The sequence below is a fragment of the Gymnoscopelus microlampas genome (genome assembly GCF_963454915.1).
Source record: "Gymnoscopelus microlampas genome assembly, chromosome: 11".
Classification (NCBI taxonomy): domain Eukaryota; kingdom Metazoa; phylum Chordata; class Actinopteri; order Myctophiformes; family Myctophidae; genus Gymnoscopelus; species Gymnoscopelus microlampas.
In genome coordinates this window covers 46,710,355-46,735,304 of record NC_139948.1, presented here as the reverse complement: position 1 = coordinate 46,735,304, position 24,950 = coordinate 46,710,355, and the positions used below count along the sequence as shown (strand labels likewise).

Below are 24,950 nucleotides of genomic sequence, written 5' to 3'. Positions count from 1 at the left end.
AGAAAATAGACCTATATTTGTGAAAACATTAACCCATTGAGACCTGAAGCCGATTCTACATGTCTCCAAAATCTCAACAGTATTCTCGAAAACCTATGTTTCTATATCAGTGGTGCTCAAACTTTTTCATGTCAAGGGCCCCCAAAATTATATGTATTTGGCCGCGGACCCCCATCAACATATTTTGTTCCAGGGACCCCCAGAAACAAAGATTTGAGTTAAAAATGTTCCCTTTAAAAATATATATATTTCAAAGATTTGCACACATCTTCACGATTTTTCAAAAACAGCAGATCTACAAGCTCGTAGCGCGGCACTCGGTGCCGCGCTATGAGCTTGTAGATCTGCTATTTTTGAATAGCCCAAAGTGTAAAATAATGCTTTTTAGCTCAAATCTAAAAATGACACAGTTCCAGGTCTTAATGGGTTAAAAAAATATGTTTTAGCACGTATCTATCTATCTATGGCAGTGGGTTTTCAACCCTTTTCATATCAAGGCCCGTTATTTATTGGGCATTTGAGCCACGGAACCACCGTTTGATGAGATTTAGACACTCAGACCCAAGACTTAGAATATTTTTGTTATCGTTGGATATGATTTTGTCCACATTTCCATGCTGTATTGATGTTGGTACCAATAGGAGAGATAACAGGCCAACGTTGATCAACATAACAATTCTTCTACATTCTCTAATTGTGTTACTTCTTGTAAATTAAGTAATGCAGACGTTTAACAATAATGTAACTCTTGAGAGCGTAAAATGAAACCAAATGGACCGGTTTGAGGGTCCATTTGGTTTCATTTTACGCTCTCAAGAGTTAAAGATCTAATAAGGGTCCATTTGGTGACCAACTCTCCACCTGGAATCCCCCTCAAGGACCACTGGTGGTCCCCGGACCACTGGTTGAGAACCACTGATCGAGAACCACTGATCTATGAGGTAAAAACAATATATATTTCATTTTATGAATCGTGATTTTTCGTGACTGTTTTTCATACAAGGATCCCAGAGTTTAGTCTGCATAATAGATGCATGAAATTGTTCTTTTTTTGGGGGGGGGGGGTGTCATGTTTTCACATGTCATGTTTTCAGTACCTACCCTAGGGCATTGGTTCTCAAAGTGGGGTCCGGGGACCCCCAGGGGTCCTTGAGGGGGTTCCAGGGGGTCCCCAGCTAAATGATAGATTAGGCACCAAATGGACCCTTATGGGTCTGTAACTCTGAGAGTGTACAAATGGAACCAAATGGACTCTAACGGGTCCATTTGGTTCCATTTGTACACTCTCAGAGTCCGTAGCCTAATGCATGTCAAACTGGGGGTCCTTTGAAATAAAAATGGTTGAGAATCACTGCTAGAGCCTGTAAAATATCTTCTCTTATGGGGGTCCCTGGCATATCTTTTGAAATGGGGGTCCGCGGGCTAATAAGTGTCAATTTGGGGGTCCCTGGCATGAAAAAGTTTGAGAAGCACTGCCCTAGGGAACAAGGGGAGAACATGCAAACTCCACACAGAAAGGCCCTTTCGCCAACCCCACCTAGGGTATGGGCGCTGTCATGACACACGGAGAAGAGAACACGCCCCCGGCGGCGCGAATCGAACCCAGGACCTTCTTCTAGCTGTGAGGCGACAGCGCTATACCGACTGTGCCAGCGTGCGTTCCCCTTTCCATCGCTTTGCTTTACCACACTTTTTTTGCTTCTGGATTCTGTAGCTAAACACAGCTGTTAGCAAACCGACGTCCGCGGTGAAATATTGATGAAGGGGGGGATTAAAGATTCAAGGTCGGGCGTGTTGGCCCCGCGGATGTGGCTCTAAATGGAGAGACGTGTACTTACTTACCCACTTACGAAGGACGGGGGGAAAAAAACGAACGAACCAAAGTGGTTCCTCACTTTATGTGTATCTCTGTACCTGCATGCTATAGGGGGAGATGCTGGTGCTAGGATTGGTAGAGTATATCTCTGTACCTGCATGCTAGGGCGGAGATGCTGGTGCTAGGATTGGTAGAGTATCTCTGTACCTGCATGCTAGGGTGGAGATACTGGTGCTAGGATTGGGCAGTGGTGGAAAAAGTACTCAAAATGGTTTACTTAAGAAAAAGTATCAATACCCCAATGTAGAAGTACTCTGTTACAAGTGAGAGTCCGGAATTCAGAATTTACTTGAGTAAAGGTACAAAAGTATTGGTATCAAAATATACTTAAAGTACCAAAAGTAAAAGTACTAAAATGTTTGAAAATAGCAGATCTACAAGCTCACAACCCGTCGCGATGCGACGCGTTGTGAGCTTGTAGATCAGCTATTTTCGAATAGCCTAGCTATAAAATAGGGCTAAAGTGGTTAATGTATGTTTCATAATATAAGTTTGACAATTTATATCTGCAAAGTAACTAGGACTTTCAAATAATTGTAGAGGAGTAAAAGCACAATATTTGCCTTTGAGATGTAGTGGAGTAGAAGTAAAAGTATAAACAAATACTCCGGTAAAGTAAAAGTACCTTAACATTGTACTTAAGTAAATGTACGTAGCTGCTTTCACCACTGGGATTGTGGGTGTGTGTGAAGTGTGAGTCATTTAGCAGACGCTCTCCTCCAGAGTGACTTACAAGGCGTGAGATTGGAATAAGCAGAGTGAGCGTGACGTCTAGTCAATAAACAAGGTAAATGATGACATAAATAAGAGTGCAGAGAGAGAGCAGTGTGTTGTAGTGCCTCAAAGAAACTAGGATATAACCAGGTAAACAATGAATGAACCATATAGAGTATAGACAGCATCCGTCTGAAGTCTACCAAACAAAAAAAAAGTGACCAAGATGTATCTCTCTCACACACACACACACACACACACACACACACAAACACCCCCCCCCCACACACACACACACACACACACACACACACACACACACACACACACACGTAGAGTTCTCAACGGGCCAGAAAATCAAGTCCCGGCCCTAACTGGGCCCGGCCCGAACAATTACCATAATTTTAGGCCTGAAAACCCCCAAAACCCAGAAAGATTGTCATTGTTTGCTTAATAATGTCCTCAAAGTCATGCATCCAACAAGCCTTGAACTGAGAGGATTGGACCTTCCGTTCCAGAGATACTGGCCAAAACATCTTGAAAACTCGATGTTCGAGTTTTGGCCAGAATTTGAGAACACACACACACACAAACACACACACACAGGCGAAGGTGGAAGAATCCAGGGATGATGCTTGCTGACCTAACAGGAGGCAGGGTACTACCGAGTATCCATCCATCAATCACAGCCACTGACTGGACGTAAAATAAAGCGTGAGGAGGAGGAGTAGGGTCATTCTGCTGGCAAAACGCAGCGTTGCCAGATTCTGTGAGAGAAACAAGCAACCGGGTCTATGAAAACCAGCCCAAAAGAAGCGACTATGGGCTAAATGAGCACTTCAACACATACATCAGCTATTTGAAAACAGCAGATCTTACAAGCTCACAACGCGTCGCGATGCGACGCGTTGTGAGCTTGTAGATCGGCTGTTTTCAAATGCAATCTCACGGGGAAATTATAATAAGCAGATCTGGCAACGCTGGGTTCTAAGTACTAAATGCTGACGTGGAAAACAGAACGCACACACAAGCGAGGATGACGAGGACTTTTATATGACATGACAGGCCAGTGTTCTACAAGCCGCCCCCACACACACACACACAGAACACACGGTATGCTTAGGTAATCATAAACCACAAATAGCCCCCGCAGTCATATTTTAATCACATGATGTCACCCTAAGCGTCCCCGTTCTGGGCTCTGGGCTGCATCATGTCATAATAAGTCACAAACACCTGGCAAGAACAGACAAAACATTTGAGGGGGAAATAGATGGACGTTCAGCAAACATTAGGCGAAGCCGAACATTTGGTGAAAATAGCCTATAGCAGGGGTCTTCAACATGGGGTCTGGGACCCCCAGGGGGTCCTCAGAGTAACGAAAAAATAGTAAGGAAAATAGCAGAATCCAACAAATTAATAGAAAAGATAATGTATGTCAAACAAGTCTATAAATCTATGAAGAAGAAATAAAGTGGGGGTCCCTGCTTCATCTCTCTCTCATCTAAGGGGTCCTTGGCCTGAAAAACGTTGAAGACCCCTGGCCTATAGCTATACAAGCTCACAACCCATGGCAATGTGACGCATGGTAAAGCTTGGGCTTACCACCTCATGTACATACCTGCTACTAACGCTATAAGCTGTATACATACAGAATATGTATACCGTCTATATTTTTAATTATTTTACCAGTTTCTATCCTGTGCTTTTCTTCTTGTTCTCCCTCTATCTCTAATCTATCCTTCCTCCCTTTCCCGAAAACTATGGAGCTTGAACACCAAATTATAATTTAACCCACTTCCTTAACGCCGTAAAAACCTGGCTGCTATGTGACAATAAAGCCTTCATTCTGATTAGTATACAGTGGGTTAATATGTAACTTTGTGGCTGATTTTCTCAAACTATTTCCTCCATCTGGGGTTACAGTCTAACCGATGGAACACAAACACACCTAGTATATAAAAAAAAAGAAGAAAAAAAAGAATGCTGATGATAGAAGCAATTAAAGTCATTTAGATCATATCTAAACCAGCCTGAAGGCGGTCAAAGGTCAACGCCCCGGCAGCTAGATATGCTGTCATCAGTGGTGACTTACAACAGTACATTATGAATGTAGATAGTAGCTATTTCCACCATTTTTGTTTTGATTTTGTGGGGGTAATTGTCGACATTTCAACACAGCGTTGTATTGATATTAACTCATTGAGTGTCATTAACGTGTTTCACGTGTTTTTGAAAAAAAAAAACAAGATATCATTATCTGAAGATTTGCAGCACCATCCACTTCTTGTTTAACTTATAACTGAAAAAGGCTGTATCTCGCTTCCTAAGCACTTTATTTTTACTTCGAAAAAAAATAAATAAAAAAAATCGAAGAGAAGATTTGTGTTAAAAAAAAATGTTTACAGCAGATGTACAAGCAACGCTAAAATCTAAAATGATGGATGCTTTCACGGTTTTACTGGGTTAAGTCGAGTGACTGAGGCAACTTTCACTTGTGTTACTTATTAATATTTGACTAGGAGCATCTATACTTTGACTCTAGTACGGGGGGGGGGGGGGGGGGGGGGGTTGAGTACTTTGTCCACCAACTCTCGTCCGTCGTGTGACAGCCACCATGACCGTGCTTCACCTGAGTGACACAGGGTTCCAGACAGACAGCGCACGTATGTCTGTCTCCCTCCTTTCCAGCTGGGAACGGAGAGAGCGACAGAGAGACAGACAGATGGATAGAGAAACATGGGAGGAGGGAGAGAGAGGGAGGGAGAAAACAGCAGGAGCCAGGTCTTAGCAGCTCCGCATGGAATCAGTGCCTCTGTGTTAAAGGCCTTATCTGAGTCACGGGTTCACATTATGACTTGGCAGGCCCCCGCCAAGTCATTACTGGGCGTTTTTTTTTTTTTTTTTTTTTAGGGACCAATAAGGCAGTGAGAGCTGCCAGCTCCTGTTTCCGTTCCCCTGCATATTTCAGTGAGCGTTGTTCTTCTCTCACACACACACACAGAGAGAGGAGGGGTTGACCCACTTCTGTTCTACTCTCTGAATCGCCTTCCTTTGCCTGGGCCTGCACAATGCTAGAGACGGATAGATGGATGGATGGCGGTGCGTCGATGGTTGTACACCAGGGGTCTTCAACAGGGGGTCCGGGACCCCTAGGGGGTCCTCAGAGCTACTATAGGGGGTCCGCCAAATCTTTGTGTGATAGGATTTAGTTTTTTTACATTAACCACTTGAACCCTAGAATTCCTTTTCTAAGGGGAACATTAGCCAAAAATAGCAGATCTACAAGCTCTCAACGCCTCGCGCTGCGAGGCGTTGAGAGCTTGTAGATCGGCTATTTTTGGCAAAGAGGCTATAGGTGTAGAGGGAAAAAAGAGCAGACTAAGTTAAAAAAAAAAAAAACTTTAATCTGAAACACAATTTTATACAATATAGAGTAGGGGGTCCCTGCTTCATCTCTCTCTCAGCTAGGGGGTCCTTGGCCTGAAAACGTTGAAGACCCCTGTTGTACATCATGACAGCCAGGCTGTCATGTTGGAGCTATAGGGTTCCCTAGCTTTATCGTAAAATCGATTAAAATCGATTCAAACTGGTGACGATTTAAATCGATTTAATAAAAAAATGTATCACGATGCAAAAAGCAGAGGGAGCTTTTTAAAAAAAATAGAAGAAATTACAGGATTTTGTTAACCCATTGAGACCTGAAGCCGATTCTACATGTCTCCTAAATCCCAACAGTTTTCTGAAAAACGTATGTTTCTATATCAGTGGTGCTCAATCTTTTTCATGTCAAGGACCCCCAAAATTATATGTATTTGACCGCCAATTCCATCTCAAAATATTTTGTTCCAGGGACCCCCCAGAAGTAAAGATTTGATTTAAAAATGTTCGCTTTAAAACAATATATATATTCAAAGATTTGCACACATTTTCACGATTTTTCAAAAATAGCAGATCTACAAGCTCGTAGCTCATAGCGTGGCACTCGGTGCCGCGCTATGAGCTTGTATATCTGCTATTTTTGAATAGCCAAAGTGTAAAATAATGCTTTTTTAGCTCAAATCAAAGTATGACACATGTTCCAGGTCTAAATGGGTTTTAAAAAATAGAAGAAATTACAGGATTTTGTTAGAGAATTTATTTAAAAAAAAAGAGTTTTCAGTCATTTGCTACTGTATTGAAAAGAGAAAAACAGTATTGGAAAAAAATGGGAAGAAAACACTGGATTTGTGTAAGAGAAAAAAGGGGGAAAAAGTTTGACAAATCTTGAAAACTCGTGAACCTAGTACCGTGATTCGAATCGTATGGTGGGTTTAGTGAATCGTATGGTGAGTTGAGTGAATCGCTACGTGCCTAATAGATAGATACCTTTATTGATCCCACAAAGGAAACGCAAGTCACCAAAAAGACAGTTATAGCAGTCATACACAAAGACAAAAAGAACAGATAATAAGAGCATAGTAGAGCACAGCAGGTTATGAAAGATAAAGAGACCAGGAGGAGTTCTCAAATTCTGCCCGAACCTGACCCTCCCCGACATTTTCGCCCAAAAAAAAGAAAATCTATCTACCCCACAAAAATACATTTTAACTGTCCCTAGCGGTTTAACGGTGAGGCCGATGGAAATGGCAGTGAATGTGTTGGATGTAGCTCAAAGTCAACTTAACTCAGGTATCTAGTTTGTCACCGTTCGACCTTCCTAGCCTGTGTAATTAAAGAAAAACGGGCGACAATGGCCAAGACTCAATCGAAAAAAGACAAAAAAATCCACGAAAGATTTTTTGGTCATTATCTCTGGAACGGAAGGTCCAATCTGCTCAGTTAAAAGCTTGTTGGATGCGTGACTTTGAGGACATTAAGCACGTAATGACACATTTTCGGGCTTTTAACAGGCCTAAAAACGGATAGTAATTGTTCGGGCCGGGACGAGCCTCGATCCGGCCCCCCCAGTAGGGCCCAGTTAGGGCTGGGCCTTAATTTTCTCGCCCGTTGAGAACTCTAAAAAGAGACACAACAGGGACAAGAGTCACATTTGTCATTAGTTCCGCATGGGGAATAGGAGTCGCAAGAACAAGAGTCACATTGTCAGTCATTCGACTATATACGACCCATGGACCGGGCCTGGCTGGTGGATGGAGCGTTAGCTCACTGCTCATGATGAATTGAGCATTCAGCCACACTAGCTGCCACTGACTGGCCTTCTACAGTGATCCAAACAGACGGGCCAGGTGTCCTCCTGTCAGATGCTCTCACCGAGAGCTATATAGCGTGTTAGGACCAGATGTCACCACCGCCTCATCTTTCAAGAGAATACTTCTCCTAGCTACTGTTGTGTATCTGGAACATTTCAAGCTTAAACCACCTTATTTCCTTTCATGATTTTGCAACCAACTCACTCATTTCTAGAGTGCTAAGACCACAGACTTAACCCATTAAGACCGGGAAAGTATCTGTGATTTTTTTAGATTTCTTTGGCTATTCAAAAATAGCAGATACACAAGCTTGTAGCGCGGCAGTCTGAAAAATCTGCTATTTTTGAAAAATCTAGAAAATGTGTGCAAATCTTTACAAAAGTCTTCTAAAATCCTAACATATGTTGCTACAGTGGTTCTCAAACTTTTTCATGTCAAGGACCCCCAACACGAGATGTATTTAGCCACGGACCCCCATCTCAAAATAGGTTGTTCCAGGGACCCTCAGAAGCAGAACATTTTTGTTTAAAAAAATATATGTATTGCATAAATGTTCCAAGATTTTTCAAAAATAGCAGATCTACAAGCTCGTAGCGCGGCACTCGGTGCCGCGCTATGAGCTTGTAGATCTGCTATTTTTGAATAGCCCAAAGTGTATAGTGGTTATAGCTAAAAATCAAAAAATGATGCGTTCCCGGATTGAATGGTTTAAATAGTTGAGAAGAAGAAGCACACATTTTCCCCAATCTGTCCTAAAGATGTGTCCAAACCAAAGCCATACCAGGCCAGCAGATTCCAGCACAGTTCCCACCTGGATACCATCACACTGTTGAACAAGCGCTGAGCTGGTTGTGGTACTTTTATAACTGCATAATTGTATCGATGTTTTCCATCAAACATGCACATTATCTGTCATCACATCTGCCGCTATATACACTTCATTGAACGGGAGTAGCCCAGGGGTCTATACTAGGTCCCCTACTTTTTTCCCCCTTTTACACCAAATATCTTTGCAAAAAAATAGCCCCGAATGAAGGGGGTGGACAGTTTTTTTTCCAATCCTGCACGTGCCTGCTCCTGTATGATTTCTGACCATTCCGGGCTGCAGCCACGGTACATACATTCGTCTCTGAGGGGTATTTTTTTCAGGCCAACAACCCCTTAGCTGAGAGAGAGAGATGAAGCAGGGAGGGGAAACCCCTCTACATAATATGCTGTATAAAATTGTATTGCCTATTCAATCTTTTTTTCTTCCTTGCAACTTTCACATCTAGCTCACCATATTATTTATGTGATTGTCTTGTCAATGTCTGTTGATCGTTGAGAGATTTGAGAGTAGCTTTAGAAGTATTCCATAGGTTTTTCTTTTTAAGTGACAACAGTATCCGTGGCCTCCAAGTGATGCTGCAGCTTCAACAGATCCATTAGACAGCACGGTCATCATTGATAAATGTAAATTAAATGTTTCTGGTTTGTTTGTTTAATGATAATGATAATGAATTTAGTTGTATAGCGCTTTTCCAAACAAGGTTTCCTCAGTTGAAAGAGCACATAACAGCAAAATATATATATATATTTTTTCACCTGAAGACGGAGTGCCTCAGTATTCTTTCCCTACAGTCTGCCTCACCACAAGCAGAACGTTGGGTTCTTTTTGCTTCTATTCCTATACCTGTTCCACTAAAGAGCACCTGTTCTGAGCTACTGTGATTGAAACCCAGGCAGCGCTTCCTTTTCTCTTTTTAGCGTTGCCAACCGCTCTATATCTGACATTGTCCGAGTGTCCGTGTGTCTGTCCGGGTGTGTGTCTGTCCCATAAACAAATATTGATACGGGGCTCATCAAAGGCACCACTTCCTTCACACAGGGTGTGATTTTTTTAGCACATAAAATCAATGGGTAATAAAATGAAGAATAATAGACTAGAAAAATCTATTACAACCTAATGACACAAAAACTGATAATAAAAAAAAAGGCAAAACCACTAAGAAAATGCCTTCACATAAAAGTATGTTTTCAAAAGTGATTTAAAAGAAGACACTGATCTTGCTATAGCCTCAGATCGTCATGCAGGCAGGGCATCCCAAAGCCTGGGTGCCCGGACTTTTCTTCTTTATATCTTTGCAAATATAATATTGGATTCACGTCAATGTGCAGTTTCAGACATTTTAATATTCGGAGGGAAATCCTATCACACACACAACCCCCTTGGGGGTCCCTGGACTTGCCCCTGTTAACCCATTAAGACCAGGAACGCATTGGTGTCATTTTTAGATTTCTTTGGCTATTCAAAAATAGCAGATATACAAGCTCATATTTTAGAACATTTTAAATTTGTGCAAATCTTTGAATATATATTTTTTTAAAGTGAAATGTGTAAAATATGTTGTTCCAGGGACCCCCCAGAAGCAAAGACTTGAGTTACAAATGTTCGCTTTAAAAGATATATTTCAAAGATTTGCACACATTTTCACGATTTAAAAAATAATTGCAGATCTACAAGCTCATAGCATGGCACCGATTGCTGCACTATGAGCTTGTAGATCTATATTTTTTAAAGCGAACATTTGTAAAAAATGTGTTGTTCCCGGGACCCACAGAAGCAAAGATTTGAGTTCGAAATGTTAGCTTTAAAAATACTATATATATTTTTTTTCATTTTTTTTTCACGATTTTTCAAAAAATGTGCCGATCTACAAGCTCATAGCGCGGCACAGAGAGCTTGTATATCTGCTGTTTTTTGAATAGCCAAAGAAATCTTAAAACGACAGATATATGTTTCCCGGATCGAAGGGGTTAATGACCCATGCTGGGCATTAAATGAACTGGACGTACAGAACGGACATTTTTTCCACTCCTAAAGCAAACGATGTGATTCCGTGTCACCAAACACCCAGCAGTCTTAATTTCACGCGGCCGGACCGCCGTCACATCTCGTGAAGCTTTGACGAGAGTCCAGCGTTTAGGCTAAGGATGATGATATAACCCCAATATATCCATGGCTATAACCATGCCCGGGCAAGACGAAATGCCCCCGGAGCAGAGCAGGCAGCGCTCACATCATACTTAGTGGTTACTAGGGCTGTCACGACGATCATTAAACATTAGTTGACGAGTCATTGTCATGTATACCGTAAATAATTGTGATTGACGATTTAATTTGCTTACTTGGCTTTGAACATGGGAACATGTAAATAAGAATGTACTGTACTGTAAGTAATGAATGATCCATAATCTAACCCTAGTACTGAGGGTACAGAATGATTCAAATCTAACCAGACTGTACAAGTACAGAGTGATTCTATTGACTTCACTGTCAAACGCTGAGATGAAAACGACACTGAAGGAAGAGAATGCAGCTGAAAAATCCAGAGCTTTGACTCTTTGCTAGTGAATGAATAGATCTATTGTAAAAAAAATGCAAGGCTTACGTTCCCGTAAATGACATCATGTTAACACTTCGTCTGCCAGAGTTATTTCAGATTTTTTGCTGTTGTCTGCCAGAGATTTTTCATTGAAATTTAAAAAGTACTCAGGAGCCGAGATACATCATTTTTAAGTTTTAAGTTAACAAGGAAGTGGATGGGAGTCTTTTCCTTCGAAAAATCATATCTCCTTGGTCTTTGGGTCAAATTGAAAAAAAAAAAAAAAATGTTTTTTTTTTCAAATCTTTTTCAATTTTTTCAATAGAACGCGTTTATGCGTGATTGGCGACCAAGTGCGCTATTTAATAGACCGCATTTATGCGTGATTGGCAGGAATTGAGTTAATGACATCATATTGTTGATGATGTCAGACTTGCCTAGGTACGGAGGGACGGTGGATGTGTGATTTACTGAATCCACAAAATAAGTGAAAAAATATTCATAAATATTCTTCCTGACACAAGAGATTCGGTGCATATTAACACGGACAGACACAAAGACCCCCATCAAGACAGCTCGGTATGTTGACAACCCAAAAGTTCAGCATAGGGTTGGTGGTGGCAGTGTGAATAGATCTGAATATTAATGGCCTAATTGTAGTTATGTGAGATAATGGCAATTATGTTTGCATAAGCTTTATAATCGTTCCCATGTTTATGACGAAAAATATTTTTCAAATATCTTGTTTTAAAGTTATTAAATATGTCAAGTAATTTCTTTATTTATTTAAGATATATTTCTAATATCTGCCCTGTGCCCATTTTTTTTTACCAAGCCTAAAAAGGGCAAACAGATGTAATTTGTATTCATATGTTCCACTGTCCAATGCCAAAACCATAAATAAAATTGTTAATCGCAATTATTTGCATGCTGGCTATTAATCGTGAGGTAAAATGTAATGATGATCGTGACAGCCCTAGACACACAGATCCTCTTCTGGCAGCGCACAATCCAGCCTAAATCAGATGTTTTACCATATCCAGATTGGAGGGGTGATCGTATTGGAAACAAAACAATAGCAGTATTATTTTATGGAAGAAATGGCGAGTTGAGGTGTCCATTTTCCACCGTTTTCATGTATGAATGTACCTGTCTTTTGTTTTTGTGTCTGTTATGTTGCGTTTCTTGAATGTAAAAGCAAGCAACTAGTGCCTACTCAGGTATCTAGTTTGTCGCCGTTCGACCTTCCTAGCCTGTGTTATCAAAGAAAAACGGGCGACAATGGGCCAAAACTCAATCGAAACTCGGCGATCGAAAATCCGCCGAAAGTGGCCGTTTTCAAGATGTTTTGGCCAGTATCTCTGGAACGGAAGGTCCAATCTGCTCAGTTCAAAGCTTGTTGAATGCGTGACTTCGAGGACATTTAACACATCATGACATAATCTTTTCGGGATCTTTTGTTTTTCAGGCCTAAACGTATGGTAATTCTTCAGGCCGAGGTGAGCCTCGGGGCCAGCCCAATAGGGCCCAGTTAGGGCTGTGACCTAAAATGTTCAGACGCGTTGAGAACTCCAGCCTGAAACCATCTGATCTGATCTGATCACTTTGCAAATAAACAGTGTGAACAGCCGGTCCTAAAGATCCGGATACGATGAGAAATACATGGGATTAGACTGCGGTCTAAAACAGGGCCCTAGAGACAGCTCGACAGACACGTCGTAAAAGAATCATAGGGGCCCAAATGACATTCCTAGAGTTCAAGCAGAGGGTTGTTGGCAGCCTGGCAGGGTGGACAGCACACACTAGGCCACTAGGCCTTGTACCCAGGAATCATTCAGGGACAGAGGACGAGGGACGAGGCACCCTACAGCCTGCGGTAACAACAACAACAGACACTGAATCACAGAGTCCTGTAGTCACAAAACTGTTACACAACAAACTGCCATAGTGTTGCCAGATTTTGCGTAGAGTAATAATAAGCATCCAGGTCTACGAAAACAAGCCCCAAAAGAAGCAAGTTTATCACTTGAAACCCCATCGACTATTTGAAAATAGCCGATCTGCTATTTTCAAAAATATGAATACATATTTGGAGTATTTTTGAAACATTTTACACAACACAAATCGTGTATGGGGGGGGGTCCCCTGGCACAAAATATTTTCAGATGGGGGCCCAACCATATGTTAATACGGGGGTCCTTGACATGAAATCGTTTGGGAACCACTGGTTTAAAACAACTATTAGGAAGCAAGCCCAATAAGAAACTATACTTTTAGAAACCATCTAAAAAAAAAGCAACCCGCAACTACCAATATTTACAAGCTTGTTTACAAAAAACAAGCACCAAAGTCGCTTATAATAAGCGGACATGGCAACACTGCCAACTGCCCCCTGAGGACAATAAGATGCTCAGGGGAGCAATTTGTAATAGAGAGCAATGTGTTGCATTTTGTTCATCTGTATGGCTCTATGTGCCATTGCTGATTTCTGATATGTCTTTTGACTAATTCAGTGGTTCTCAACCAGTGGTACGGGCACCACCAGTGGTCCTTGAGGGTCTTCCAGGTGGTCCCCAACTAAGTGATGGAGAGTTGGTAGCCAAATGGACCCTTGTAGATCTTTAACTCTTGAGAGCGTAAAATGAAACCAAATGGACCCTTACGGGTCCATTTGGTTTCATTTTACGCTCTCAAGAGTAAAATTATTGTTAGACATCGGCATTACTTAATTAAAGAACTGATATTTTGATCAACGTTTGCCTGTAGTCTCTCCTATGGTACCAACATCAACACAGCATGGAATTGTGGACGAAATCGTATCCAACGATAACAAAATATTGTAAGTCTTTGGGTCTAAAGAGTCTAAATCTCATCAAATGGTGGCTCCGTCTTCCGTGGCTCAAATGCCGAATAAATAATGGTCCTTGATATGAAAAGGGTTGAAAACCACTGGACTAATTGTTTAATTGATAACCGGGTCTTTGAAATGAGTCGTAATAATTGTCCTCTTGGTAATGCTAAGAGTAAGGGGGCAATGTCCTTCACTATACTGACGTGTGAGCCGTCCGATTCGGATTCTCTTCCTCTTTGCATTTTGTCTTTGTCACCCAGCACTAGTCAAATAGATTATTTGGATGTGGGTACACCTCCTGAACTGACAAGTAAAGCTCTACCTTAATACCTACCCCTCGTTTTTTCTTTTTTCACCCGTCTGTACAACCAGTGCCTATGTGTTTTTTTTACCAATGAACTCTCTAATGTGAAGCCCCAATTACATCCGTACCCCAATTATGAACTTTCATAGTCACTTAATTCTAGATCTTTTTTTCTTGCCATCTTGATGAAAAAAAGATTACATCATTTATCTCTCACACACTTTATTTTTTTTCTCATCATCCATTAATGCAGGGGTCTTCAACAGGGGGTCCGGGACCCCTAGGGGGTCCTCAGAGTTACTAAAGGGGGTCCGCCAAATCTTTGTGTGATATGATTTCTTTTTTTTTACATTAACCACTTGAACCCTAGCATCCATTTTCTGAGGAGAACTTTAGCCAAAAAATAGCAGATCCACAAGCTCACAACGCCTCGCGCTGCGAGGAGTTGTGAGCTTGTAGATCGGCTATTTTTGGCAAAGAGGTATAGGTGTAGAGGGGGAAAAAAGAGCAGCAAACGTTTATCTGAAACACAATTGTATACAATATTCACCTGTTTCCTAGGCTGTGTGTTTTCACTTCCTGTCGATTTCATTGGATATCATCGGTCATCTGACCAGTTTCATTGGATTTCATTGGATCAAATCGACAGGAAGTGATGCCCACACAGCCTAGGAAACGGGTGAATAGAAGGGGTCCCTGCTTCATCTCTCTCTCAGCTAGGGGGTCCTTGGCCTGAAAACGTTGAAGACCCCTGGTATAATGTATGTATATCATCATATGGAAGAACTCCATATGTTGCTGATGCTGACCAACGGTTAGACACTTGACGAGCCACTTTGTAAAGGCAGCATTACTCCCTGCCTGGGGGGAACAGACACTGAATCAGAGGGCGGTCCATCATCTACATTAACCACAGCAAAAACCCCAGTGTCCATCTACGACCAACATCACTGTACCACATCTACCAGGCCTGATATTACTACTGTAACACAAGTTAAGTACAAATCAACCAAAGCACAGACAGTGATAGATAGACGAGTCCAACGGAAAGATTTGAGAGCCGCCATAAACGCATAAAATAGGGGACGTATTGCTCAATAACTCACTTCAGCGTATTCTGCATTACATGCTTAAGCCTTTAAGACCTGGAACGCATCTCTGTCATTGTAAGATTTCTTTGGGCTATTCAAAAATAGCAGATCTACAAGTGATCTACTACTATGAGCTTGTAGATCTGCTATTTTTTTTTTAAATTGCGAAAAGGTGTGCAAATCTTTGAATACACATTTTCATTTTGACTCTCTTACAACTTCTGGGGGTCCCTGGAACAAAACATTTTGAGATGGGGGTCCACGGCCATATCATTTTTGAGAACCACTGATATTATAGCAAATATGTTTATTTATGTTTATTTAGGACATTTGTAGAATCCCCAGAAGCAAAGATTTGAGTTACAAATGTTCGCTTTAAAAATACATATATCCAAAGATTTGCACACATTTTTCACGATTTTTCTGGAAATAGCAGATCTACAAGCTCATAGCGCGGCACTCGGTGCCGCGCTATGAGCTTGTATATCTGCTATTTTTGAATAGCCAAAGAAATCTTAAAATGACACAGATGCGTTCCCGGTCTAAATGGGTTAACAAACAGCGGCGGTGCATTAATAATTCACTGGCTCCGATAAGACAGGAATGTGTTACGGTTACATATTAGCAGCCTCCTCTCTCTCTCTCTCTCTCTCTCCCTCTCTCTCTGTGTGTGTGTCTCCATTCATTCCTCATGAGGGTCAGCCTTTGTCAATGAGAGTGCTGCTGTCTTAGGGGCGGCTGTCACAAATCATTACATAATCGTAAGATCGCAATTATTTGACATAAATAACAACGAATACAAGAACAAGCTCGCCCCCCCCCCCCCCCCCCCCCCCCCCCCCGGGTCAAGTCAGGCGACACTCGGAAAGGTCGCCACCACGTTTTCATAAATGTAACCTCAGTAAAACTATGTCTAAACCTAACCTTATTCCTAAACGTAACCTCAGTAAAACTATGTCTAAACCTAACCTTATTCCTAAACGTAACCTCAGTAAAACTATGCCTAAACCTAACCTTATTCCTAAATGTAACCTCAGTAAAACTATGTCTAAACCTAACCTTATTCCTAAACGTAACCTCAGTAAAACTATGTCTAAACCTAACCTTATTCCCAAACGTAACCTCAGTAAAACTATGCCTAAACCTAACCTTATTCCTAAACTTAACCTCAGTAAAACTATGCCTGAACCTAACCTTATTCCTAACCTTAACCTCAGTAAAACTATGTCTCTAAACCTAACCTTATTCCTAAACGTAACTTCAGTAAAACTATGTCTAAACCTAACCTTATTCCTTACTTTAACCTCAGTAAAACTATGTCTAAACCTAACCTTATTCCTTACTTTAACCTCAGTAAAACTATGCCTAAACCTAACCTTATTCCTAACCTTAACCTCAGTAAAACTATGTCTAAACCTAACCTTATTCCTTACCTTAACCTCAGTAAAACTATGTCTCTAAACCTAACCTTATTCCTAAACGTAACCTCAGTAAAACTATGCCTAAACCTAACCTTATTCCTAAACTTAACCTCAGTAAAACTATGTCTAAACCTAACCTTATTCCTAAACGTAACCTCAGTAAAACTATGTCTAAACCTAACCTTATTTAACCTCAGTAAAACTATGCCTAAACGTAACCTTATTCCTAAACGTAACCTCAGTAAAACTATGTCTAAACCTAACCTTATTCCTAACCTTAACCTCAGTAAAACTATGCCTAACCCCATTAAGACCTGGAACACATCTGTGTCACTTTTTGATTTGAGCTTAAAAAAAAGCATTATTTTACACTTTGGCTATTCAAAAATAGCAGATATACAAGCTCATAGCGCGGCACCAAGTGCCGCACTACGAGCTTGTAGATCTGCTATTTTTTGAAAAAATCGAGAAATTGTGTGTAAATCTTTATATATATATTTTTTTTTAAAGTGAACATTTGTAACTCAAATCTTTGCTTCTGGGGGCTCCCTGTAACTACATATTTTCAGATGGGGGGTCCGCGGCCGAATACATATCATTTTGGTCCTTGACCGCCCAAAAACGTTTGAGAACCACTACTATAGCAACCTAAGTGTTTCAGAAGAATCGGCCTCAGACCTTAACGGATTGAACAGACACACAGATAGGCAGTAATGAGTGGTGATAAGGCTTGTGCCTATTGACATTAAAATCATAGATATGTATCTGCATTGTTGTCGGGCAGAAACTTCTTATCTCCATATTTTAAGGGCTAGTATGTAACTTTGCCCTGTGTTTACATCAACAAAACAACGTTAACCATCATGTCCCTCTATACCAGCAGCAGTCATCAGCCACAGGAGTAGTCTGGTGTTTGTTTGTTTGTTTACCTGCAGAAACACACTGCACTCTCTTGCTGTTTTTTGCTGTTTGTTTTGGTAGAGAACGCAGATGGAGATATTAGACGAGGGGTATTTTTGGGCCTAAGTACCAAAACAACAGTGAAAACACCAACATACAGCGAGAGAGAGTGCCATGTGTTTCTGCAGGTAAACAACAGGGAAATGATGATGGGTAAATAAATAAATGCCCTACTTCGTCAGACTACTACAGTGTCTTAACAAAAGTAGTCAAATAGCCGATGTACAAGCTCGGAACGCTTCACGATGCAATGCGTTTTGAGCTTGTAGATCTGCTATTTTTGAAAGATCTTCCACATTTGTTCAAATCTTTGAATATATATATTATTATTTTTTGTCCCCTTTTTTTTCAAAACACAGACGAGCACAGAGAAGTACAAGGTCAGGATTTTAAACCCAAGAAAGCACTATGGATGGCTTGTTTCCAGTGGGGTCCTTTGTACTCAATTCATCGTCAGGTGACACGTTTACGAGCTCGTACATTGGCTATGTTTAGCTTTTCTTTCCCGACAATTTTCGCCCCTTTTTTTTCATGCCATCATGTCCAAAAGAGGAGGGCCGCCGGGGTTAGAAGTGGCTTCTAACCACTTAATTTACTTAACCCATTGAGGCCTGAGGTTCCGATTCTGCAAAATGTCTTCTAAATCCGAACGGTTTTCTGAAAAACCTATGTTTCTATATCAGTGGTGCTCAAACTTTTTCATGTCAAGGACCCCCAAAATGATATGTATTTGGCCGCGGACCTCCATCTCAAAATATTTTGTTCCAGGGACCCCCCAGAAGCAAAGATTTTAGTTAAAAATGTTCGCTTTAAAAGAATATAGATATATTAATTTGCACACATTTTCTCGATTTTTTCAAAATAGCAGATCTACAAGCTCATAGCGCGGCACTCGGTGCCGCGCTATGAGCTTGTATATCTGCTATTTTTGAATAGCCAAAGAGTAAAATAACGCTTTTTTTTAGCTCAAATCAAAAAGTGACACAGATGCGTCCCAGGTCTTATTGGGTTAAACCCTATATACTACTTAAGTCGACAAGAGCCCCCCCCCCCAGGGCTCTATAGTAGGCTCCCACCTGTTTGTTTTCACTCTACAGTAAATAACTTAACCCCCCCAGAATAGGCCACGCTAGGGTTCAAGCAGTTAACACAATATAGTGGCTGCAGGCAGGCTGTCTAATATGTGACATAACAGGGAGAGAGAGTGGTATGGAGGATAAAGCGGCGAGAGGACGACCCACAACGACCAATGAATGGCCTCTCTTGTTTTCACCGTAGATTGCACTTTCTTACAGTTAGCCAGTCAGTCTTCATTGACAAGGGTCTGCGCTGCTGGGCTGACCCTCATGAGTAGGATTGCCAGATCTGCTTATTATAATTCCCCCCGCAAGATTTTATTATTTGAAAATAGCCGGTCTACAAGCTCACAACGCGTCGCGATGCGACGCGTTGTGAGCTTGTAGATCTGCTATTTTCAAATAGCTGACGTATATGTTAAAGTGCACGTGCATGTGGCCCACATAGTCGCTTCTTTTGGGCTGGTTTTCCTAGACCCGGTTGCTTGTTTCTCTCACAGAATTTGGCAACACTGGCTGGCACCATTACAAATTGAAGTTGACGATTAATTGTCACGAAAACAATTGCGATTAACGATTTTGATTGTGTTTTTGCCATTGAACGTTGGAACACACACACCATTTAAAGGCTATAGGGTCACGCTCGCTTTACTGAGGTTAAGGTTAGGAATAAGGTTAGGTTAAGACCTGAGGCTGATTCTTACTCATGTCTTCTAAATCCTAACAGTTTTCTGAAAAACGTATGTTTCTATATCAGCGGTGCTCAAACCTTTTCATGTCAAGGACCCCCAAAATGATATGCATTTGGCCACGGACCCCTATCTCAAAATATGTTGTTCCAGGGACCCCCAGAAGCAAAGATTTGAGTAAAAATGTTCGCTTTAAAAGAATATAAATATATTAATTTGCACAATATGGAGATAAGAAGTTTCTGCCCGACAACAATGCAGATACATATCAATGATGCCACGCCATGAGCTTGTAGATCTGCTATTTTTGAATAGCCGAAAGAAGCCTTTTATCCAGCGCAACTTACAGTAAGCAAGGTAAACACATGCATCAAATGCAGAGAGACAGTGTATACTAATATGTTCTTAATGGCATACAATGGAAAAGAAAAATGTATCAAACAAATTGGAAGCATTTGTCACTACCAGGCCTACTGTATGACAAATGACAATTATCACGTGATCACAACAAAATGAAACTGGTTTCGTATTTATAAAAGTCCCCTTTTTCTCTGCCTTACGTTGTTTTTGGCAGAAACAAGCCACATTCAACTGGCCATAACTATGGAATGGATTACTGCGACCGGACAATCTCCCCCCCCCCCCCCCCCGATTCTACGAGACCCTGTGCGTGTAATGAGGCGATCGCGACACCACAAAAAATATTCCATTTTTTAAAGGATTTTAATTTTTGCTAACAGTGGGGTGACACTGTTACACTATTTACTCTGGCAGTTAAACATTTAAAGATATCTTTGGGGCTTGTCTGCCTTTTCTTTGGACAGCACAGTGAAGATAGGAAAGGAAACAGGGAGGGAGGGTCATGCAGCAAAGGCTCGGGAATCGAACCCGCAACTCGCTGTCAGGCATTCCAGCCTACTGTATATGCGGTATACTATGCGCCCTAACTACAAGGCCATCGGCGCCCCGATTACACCTCTATTGACACAAGACATTGACGGCGCCAAGAGCCGTGTACTGTAATTCCATGCTGGTAGGCAAACATTTCATAGTATTGTTATATAAACGTTAGTAGATACCAGTGACAACCCCCCCAATCAAAAGGTTACCACACCCCTCTCTCTCTCTCCACCAGACTGAAACAAGCCATTATTATTCAATAAATATTGACATTTTGTCATGCTAAATTCTTGTATAACTAGTCTAGGAGGTCGCAGCCTGGTGTGTGAAACTCAACAGTGACGAATTTTGACATTAGTAGTAGTAGAGAAAACACCATCATATGTGTCACTTATTGTGACTTCTTGTTTGTTTGTTTGTTTGTTTGTTTGTTTGTATCAGAGGCTCTCAAAGTGCGGTACGGGGACCCACAGGCGTCCTTGAGACAACTGAATAAACTGAATGATAGTTCGGATTAGGAACCAAAATGGACCCTGTTACTCTGAGAGTGTACAAACTGAATCAAACCTTAGGGATCTGTAACTCTGACAGTGTACAAATTGAACCAAACCTTACGAATTAACTGTAACTCTTGAGTGCACAAATGGAACCAAACAGGTCCATTCAGTTGCATAGATTGTACACACCCAGTCTCTCAAGACAATGGCTTACATGCAATGCCATTTAGTTGTAAATGCTTCTTCCACAAACCATACTCACTGACAGCTACATGTGTAGTGGTAAATACTATGTTGTGTCAGTGTGTAATTAGTGTCATTGGGATTGGGGTGACACAGGTAATTTGCATTGGCTAGCCCACAGCCTTAGCTGGTTAGCTGGAGGAACACGCTGGTTGATGTGTGTGTTGGTGGCTGTATTGACAGCAGGTGATAGATAGATAGATCGCTTTATTGATCCCACGGGGGGGAAATCAGTCGCCCAGAGGCAGCACACACAGCAGTTAAGAGATACAGAGTTACAGGTAAAGAGTAAGGAAAGAAAGTACCGTCGTATACAGCAATACAAGGCAAGAAACAGAAAACAAGAAGAAGCGCCATTAATACAGAACAACAGTATACAATAGTGTATACCGATACAACTATCCTGCACTATATATGCAGGAAAACTACGAGCTATTTAGTTGTATAGCTTCTTCCACAAAGCATACTCACTGACAGCATCTATGGTGGTAATGACCATGTTATGTCTGTCACTATGTAGTTAATCAGGGGTCGACACTAACTGTTGCCCGTAAATGAAACCTTCGGGCAAGTGGTTTTTCAAAGTGACTATCACCACTCAGTTATAGATTGGATTTAACATTAATTTGTTCAACAAGCGCACATTTTACCCATCATTTTATAATGGACGATTTAACTTTTCGGGCAAGTGTGGGCATGACCTTTTGGGCAAGTAGAACATGACCTGTACTTGCCCGATGGGCAAGTGCCTCAGAGACCTTAGTGTCTGTCAACCCCTGGTTAATGTCATTGGGGTGACACAGGTAATTAGCACTGGCTAGCCCACAGCTGGAGGAACATACCACTACTGGTTGATGAGTGTGTGTTGTTGATTGAATACATGTATTATTAGACAGAAATGTAAACAGCACCACGTACAGTCAAGACATGTGGGTCACAAAAAAAAGGCCTGGGGACTTGTTTCCATTGTGGTCCTAATATGTATTCAATTCATCAACATAGCTTTCATCACATGTTGGCTGTTTTGACACAGCAGGTGAGGTGAAGCAGGTTATAGCAGTGACAGCAACACGTATGCAACCATACATGCAACAGTGTTGTAAGCGTGTATGGAATGTTATAATTGTGTAACTAACGTTAGTAAATGACCAGTGGTTCTCAAGGGACCCTCAGAGTTCCTTGAGGGGTTTCCAAACGGACCCTTACACAGGTCTGTAACTCTGACAGTGTACAAATGGAACCAAATGGACCCTTATACAGGTCTGTAACTCTGACAGTGTACAAATGGACCCTTACGGGTCTGTAACTCTGACAGTGTACAAATGGAACCAAATGGACCCTTACAGGTCTGTAACTCTGACAGTGTACAAATGGAGCCAAATGGACCCGGGTCCATTTGGCTCCATTTGTACACTGTCAGAGTTATGGGGGTCATGGAAATTAAAAGGTTTGAGAACCACTGGTAATGACACACAAACACATCCAGGCCCCACAGGTGTGTGTGTGTGTGTGTGTGTGTGTGTGTGTGTGTGTGTGTGTGTGTGTGTGTGTGTGTGTGTGTGTGTGTGTGTGTTACAGTAAGTCTTACCAGGGTCCTGGTAGTGCCTGTGGAGGGGGGCTCCATCACACAGCAGACAGGACGACAGGAGCAGCAACAGAACAAACCCACCCCCAGGGTGGTCCATGTTCCTCCTCATCCTCATCATCATCATCATCATCTCCATCCTCCCTCAGTTCCTTCCAGAGCTGCTGCCTCCTCCTCCTCCTCCTCCTCCTCCTCTCCTTATTCTAAGCTAGCAAAACGTCCAACTAAACCCAGAATCCTCGTCCAGAAACGACACTAATCTCACGATAAGCAGTGAAATAAAACGTCTGACTCATTGATAACCAGGTTAATTAATCAATGACAACATTATTCTGTCATAAACAACAACACAAGCATCTTTTCCTCTCTCTCTCTCTGTCTCTCTGTGTGTCTCTCTGCCTGGTTAGCATTAGCATTAGCCGGCTAGCACGTCACACAGCTAACAGGGATAATAACAGGTAGGGTATAGAGGCTAACGATAGCAACGGCGCTATCAGGAGCCGCTGCCTCGTCCATTAAAAGTAGAAAAGGGAGATTTGACCTCTATCGCCTGTCATTGTTCGCTGTTTTAAACGCGCACGGGGCGTTAAAAGTCATATTATTTCACCAGAAAGGCGCTTGTTGAGGCTCGAGCGCTCTGCCACAGCGCCATGTTGTTGCTGGTTCCTGGTCAGCGTTGCCAGATCCGGTGAGGGAAACGAGTAACTCACCAGGTCTATGAAAACAAGCCCAAAGGAAGCGACTTAGACCTTTAAACCTATATGAAACATTCTAACAACACAAATCTGGTAGGAGCTCCCTGGCATAAAACGCTTTCAGATGGTGGTTAGGGACAATTTAACTATTCATTTGGGGGTTCCATGATGACATGAACATGTTTGAGATTGAGAACCACTGGTTCTTTCTGTCATTAAATGTCTCTATGAATTTAGTACAAAGGAGAAAAATGGAAACAAGCCATAGGCTTTTTTTCTGCAAACTTCTAATAAAGTATTCAATCTATCAATCAATCAATCAAAGTGTAAACAACATTAGGAAACAAGGCCAAATAAGAAACTACCAATAATTGCGAGACACAAAAAAATAAGCCCAAAGTCGCTTATAATACGCGGACATGGCAACGCTGTTCCTGGTGCACGTACTACGTCACAATCATGGGAATAGGGGGTGGGAGGGCTCGTCACCGAGACGGACGTGTGCCGCAGCCAATCATAGCACTCGGATTGCCCTAAGGGCCCGCGGGCGCGGCCAATCGGCGACGTGGATGTCCCTTTACCACTTGTTAAAAACCCAACCAGCTTTGCATGTTTAACCACTTTCATTCTGGCACCACAACATTGTTTACAATGTTTACATGAATGTTATAAATGTTTAAATTAAATTATTTTCCCTAATATTTTCTAATATATTCTTATTTTTTCTGTAATTGTATAGTTTTCTAATTTCTTTGTACATTTAAAAGAAAAAAGATCTACAAGCCCAAAACACAACATTACATTGGTTAAAAAAAATCTAAATGTTTATTTTTTTATTTTCAAAATATTTTCAAAATCTTTCTAATTATTTTCTAAATATTTGTGTTAGAATCCGATCTACCAGCTCACAAAGCCTCGTGCCACCATGGCACGTGCACATAGACTACATTGCCAGCTTGTAGATCCACAATTTTCAAATCGCAGCATAGTGTAAAAAATAGATCTTTAGACTAAGTTAAAAGTATTTTTTTAACGTGCAGTCAGTCTGTCGTCAATCATGTGAGGCACGCACGCAATGATGATAAGGAAAGACGACCTGGCCGCACATTAAATGGTTATTTCTGGGTTTAGGGCCGTAAAGCTGTCCAGCTTTTATGACACGACACTCACTGTGTAGATACAGCTTTGTTGATGAACGGTGCCAAACACTTCTTTTTCACACGGATTGACCCAACTTAACCTGTAAACAAGTGCTTCTCAAACTTTTCAGGCCGCGACCCCCCAAAATAATCCTATTTGAACTGGGGACCCCCCCCAAAAAAATAATCCTATCTGAACTGGGGACCCCCCAAAATAATCCTATTTGAACCGAGGACCCCCCCAAAATAATCATATTTGAACCGAGGACCGCCCAAAATAATCCTATTTGAACCGAGGACCCCCCAAAATAATCATATTTGAATTGGGGACCCCCCCCCAAAAATAATCATA

The 24,950-nt window shown here is 41.5% G+C and overlaps 1 protein-coding gene across 4 annotated transcripts in view; it reads right to left on the bottom strand.

Annotated features, from left to right (window-relative positions):
* lmtk2 (lemur tyrosine kinase 2) overlaps nt 1-23,424 on the bottom strand; it is an 88,942-nt gene extending 65,518 nt beyond the window's left edge. For all 4 annotated transcript variants that reach the window (XM_084073057.1, XM_084073058.1, XM_084073060.1 and 1 more), the window contains exon 1: nt 22,768-23,424. In XM_084073057.1, coding sequence (XP_083929183.1) covers nt 22,768-22,903 — 136 coding nt within the window. In that variant the 5' untranslated portion in view covers nt 22,904-23,424. The remainder of the gene's footprint in view (nt 1-22,767) is intronic.
* Between the last annotated feature and the right edge of the window lie 1,526 nt (nt 23,425-24,950).